Here is a 4,602-nt window from a genome sequence, read left to right as displayed (position 1 = left end):
TCAACCATAAACAGCAATCTTCACAAACAAAAACAAAATTATTCAACTACTAACGAACTACATTAACTAGATTTGAACCACACCTCAACCACTTGATTCAATTCAAAACAATAATCCAATTTCCCCTAGTTCAATTGATAGTCTAAACTTGAATTATTCATTGTCTTCAAAAACGAAATACCTGTTCAAAGCTGATTTTATTGCTTGATTTCAAAAAATTTGATCCAAATATTCAAATAAGATAAAAGAGCATTGATCTTGAACGAAGAAAACATAGAAAACAAAGAGAACATAGAGAACACAAAAGTAGAAGAGAACGCAAAGAACGCAATTATATATATTCACGCATTAAGTCAAAAGTTTATTAGAGATAGTGGCACGTAGAAGTGAATTAGATTAAAACTACTTGATTAGACTTAGTTGATTAAATAACTTAGATGTAGAGATTGATTGTATTTTTATCAGGTCATCACTTGTGGATTTTATCAATTTAGTTACTCTTAAATAATAAGAGATTTTTTCGTGAGCATTATATATTGTCAATTAATAGTAGAAATTCACATTTGATATAAAGATTCACATTTAATAATTCCATATCAATAGAAAATAGTTAATATTTCGATATAAAATACATAATATCTATTAACACTAAGTGCCCTTTCCGGTCCCTAAGAAATCTAAAAACCCAAATCAATCCATATCTACTTTGATATATGTACGTTCCAGTCCCTATCTACTTTGAGTAAATGCCTTTCCGATCCCTGGTAATGCCCTTTTCGGTCCCTAATCGGACGTACATATATCAAAATAAATAGATACTGATTTGGGTTTTTAGATTTCTTAAGGAGTGAAAAGTCCATCGAACAAATAGTTAAAGACCGAAAAGGACATTTACTCTATATATTAGTGTAGTGGTTACCAGAGTTAATATTTTCCAGTGAGTTCTTTTAACAAACAATAACTAGTTGATGAAGTCACTGATAGTCTTTTTTTTTTTAACAAGCTATTGTGGATGGCATGATTCAATTCTGTGGATATCTAGATTGTAGATTGACGTTGATATCGAATCCAAGATCAAGAAAGATAGAAATGTGAATCAAGCTAAGCAAGTGCAACATCCTTGCATATATAATTGCCATTATAGCTGATTTCAGCTCAATTTCCAGGTTTTTTCAAACACAGAAAAAAACTAAAAAAGAGTCATATGACTAATGCTATAATCAATAATCACATAATTAAACATTTGCTTTCAGAGAGCACCATGTTTTTTACAATGCTGAAAAATTACTTATTAATCATTATTTTAACGATGTAAAAACAGTGCCACCCCGTCAAAAACTCAACTAAATTGCATTAGCTTGAAAAAAAAGAGAATGTCAAAATATAACCAAAGACATGATCATGCACAGCACCAATCACAACTACATTTAGGCTAAGATTTTCACATGAGATCTGACAACTTAGCGTGAGGTAGGTTGGTGTCTCTTGGTTCACACGCATGCCTTGTATCCTTCGCAAGAGGGAGTATTCTTGGCAGTTGAGTCTTTTACTGTACGGTTCTAACTCTACACGAGGAAATCAAAGAGTGGCACTTACAATAGAGCAATCAGCTATCTACAATGAAAATCACAAGCATGCACAGTAAACTAAATTCACTTACTAAACCACAAATAACCTGTATAACTATAAAAACTAATTTTTCTTTAATCAATAATCAGCTCACAAAAAGTTATTCAATACTACTAAAATTATATCTACTTAAATAGTGACATTACATCCTATCATAAACTGTGTCTGAATTTCAGGGCAAATTGCTTAACATTTCTTTCAACTTTGAACATACTTTAATCACCAACAACCAGATTAGAAAGGAAGAGACTCATCTAAAAAACTATGAAACACAAATCAAACTTCAACCAAAAACATTGTGAGTTCTGACAGATTTTTAGCAAGCGAAAAAAAGATTCATCACGTTCAAATATTCAATGCATTTTCTGATCTCATTATCCACAATTAAAAGAAAATGAGCAAAGCAGAATCAGTTTACAAATACAACTACACTAGAAAATATGACTTTGCTGATTTTACAAATACGAGTAAGTTAGAGATATGACACATACAATCACAAAAAAAGAGCAATAGTCACAATACAAAAGTTAAAGTTCTTACTTATAGCCTGCGAGGACCTTGGGGAGAAGTGAGAAGAGAGAGAAGGTCTTCTCAACACCCTTGGCAGGCTTGGAGAGCAACAAGTATGAAACTGGGCCAATTAGGACATGGACAATTTCAACACCAAGCTGAGCAAAAGAAAATAGATACTCAATCATAATGTTAATAATTTGATATGCATAAACACGTGAAAAAGCTAAGAATTGTGTTTTGAACATAATGATCCACCCAAGTGGCAAGACAAAGTCCGATACAAGAATCAAGAACAATTTCCAATTCAACTTAATGAATGAATATTAAATACAATAAAAGTTAAAAAAAAACTTACTAGTTGTTACCTCTAATGCAAACCATGTTGGAGCGAGGTATACGCCACTCCAATTGCAAGCACAACAGTGGACAAGGCAAGACCACCCAGCAGCGAGGCGAGATACAGCGAGGAGCAGAGTATTAGCGACGGCTCATGGTGAGAGCAGAGAACGAGCAACAGCGCAGGGCAAGGAGCAGAGAACCAGCAACGGCGAAGAGTGATCTGAAAGTGTGGTGCGGCGTCGGTAGAAGGAGGCAAGAACCCTCAGAGCCAAATGTCTCTTCTCTTTGAAAAAATGCTTATAAGGGATGGGGAACATTTTGGAAACTAAAAATATAAAGGGGAAATGTCTAATTATCAATTCTTCCGAGAATAAAAAAACGGGGTTCCATTCATAAATATTTTTAGGATGGTTAAGGTAACGAATCCGTGGCCAGATAATTATGGTCAATTGTTCATCTTAAACCAAACAAATCATTGTCGGACATTTATTAAATCCAAAGCACAGTATCATGTTTTAGATCAGATACATAACTTAAAAATAACAAGAATGACAGACTAAAACAGAGCAGAGAGTTTCAACCCTGTGTTTTCTCAAGGAGGCAAATGAACTAAGAATTCATTCATAAAAGTCAGTTTGCACTTGGAAGACTTCAATTATAAAGAAAAAAAATTCTTAGGATGGAAAAAAAGAAACGAATTTAACCATATATACTTCTGCAACACACACAAACACAAGTATCCTAGAGATAACATTTTAAACAAAATCTTTTTCAATAAAGGTCAATAATCTCCACTTTTCTACATCAAATTATAACTATACGATAGCGTGAATATGCAATGCTAACCCCACAAAAAAAGAACCGTTCTCTAAATCTGAAAAACAACCAAACAAATCCACATCCACCCCTAGAACACAACAAGCAACGAAAATAGAGTGTAGATCAAGAAACACGCATACGCTATCAAGCCACGGTGTTCCTCGCCGCCATCCGCAAGCAAAACGATGAGACCCGTCGAAGCCCTGGTCGCCCACAGCACGAAAATCGAAGCGGCAACAATCGCCACGATCCCTCCCTGAGGCAGGAATAGCGACATGGCCGAGTAGATCACCACCGGCAACATGCAGTAACCAACCACGCTGGTGCACGTGTGAAGGTCCAAGTTACCGGCTCGACCGGCAAGCATGTTAAAAACCACGTACAAGAAGATCGAAGAGACCACGATCCAGCCAAGAATCACGCCGAATTGGATTTTCCCGGCGAGTAACTGGAAGAGGCAAAACGACATGTAGAGAAGGATCGGTCCGGATAGATCGGAATCCTTGTGGACGGTGTGGTTCACGCGGAACGGGTTCAGAACGGATCGGATCTTGCTCCAGATTTGTTCAGGGTGGATCCCGAGCTCATCGAGGAGTGGTTCCTCGTCGTCGAAGTTGGCGGAGCCGCCCACGGTGCCGGGTCCGGAGTAGATTGGGCCAGATGAGGTGGACGCTGCGGCGGAGCCTATGTCAAAGGACATGAAGGGGATGCCGGAGTTTGGCTGGAAGGGCGGCGCAGCCATGCGTCGCTGCTGGATGTTTGGACCTCCTGCGGGGGGATTTCCGGGCTGTGGGAAGGCCACCGGCGGAACCTTGAACTCTTTAGCCATTGAAATTAGGGTTTTGAGAATTGCTGGCTGAAAGAAACACAAACCTTTTAGCTTTTACACAGTAATCTACACCTATGTCTTTATTCTCAGAGACTTCAGTAAAAAACTCTGGTCAATTACAACGTTAACCCCATCCTATGCTGGAGCACAATATATATTCTTTTCTCTGTTTCTTTTTTCCTGGCAATTTAATTTTTTTTTTATATTTTAAATGTACTAAAAATAATTTAAAAATTTTGCTAACCAATGATAGGCACTTGTTAAAATTACTAATTAGAAAAAAAATTAATTTTTTATTTTATTTACTATATATTTATTAAAAGGATACTGCTAGGGAGTCAATCTCATGTTATAAAAAGCTAATTTTGGAGTTCACCAAGATTCAAACTCTTGAGTTTCTGGATTTAGAACTCTAATACCTAGTCATAAAACTTCTCATCCCAATAGCGATACCTGACTAAACAATGTAACAC

The 4,602-nt window shown here is 36.5% G+C and overlaps 1 protein-coding gene across 4 annotated transcripts; it reads right to left on the bottom strand.

Annotated features, from left to right (window-relative positions):
- Positions 1-1,246: 1,246 nt before the first annotated feature.
- LOC107465230 (uncharacterized) lies at positions 1,247-4,249 on the bottom strand. Of its 4 annotated transcripts, none has more exons than XR_008002506.1 (4): positions 3,441-4,249; positions 2,508-2,806; positions 2,170-2,297; positions 1,247-1,614 (listed from the first exon to the last, which is right to left on the bottom strand). XR_008002506.1 is itself a non-coding variant. In XM_016084221.3 (1 exon), the coding sequence occupies exon 1, from the start codon at positions 4,127-4,129 to the stop codon at positions 3,389-3,391; it is 741 nt and encodes a 246-aa protein (XP_015939707.1). In that variant the 5' UTR covers positions 4,130-4,249; the 3' UTR covers positions 3,224-3,388. The 4 variants fall into 4 exon arrangements, 1 of the variants encoding a protein (XP_015939707.1); XR_008002505.1 differs by having other exon boundaries at positions 1,249-1,565; positions 2,498-2,806; XR_001587294.3 differs by having other exon boundaries at positions 1,252-1,565.
- Between the last annotated feature and the right edge of the window lie 353 nt (positions 4,250-4,602).

This window comes from Arachis duranensis, chromosome 1 (genome assembly GCF_000817695.3).
Source record: "Arachis duranensis cultivar V14167 chromosome 1, aradu.V14167.gnm2.J7QH, whole genome shotgun sequence".
NCBI classification, from domain to species: domain Eukaryota; kingdom Viridiplantae; phylum Streptophyta; class Magnoliopsida; order Fabales; family Fabaceae; genus Arachis; species Arachis duranensis.
The sequence above is the reverse complement of the archived record's forward strand: the minus strand, read 5'-3'. Positions and strand labels throughout refer to the sequence as shown.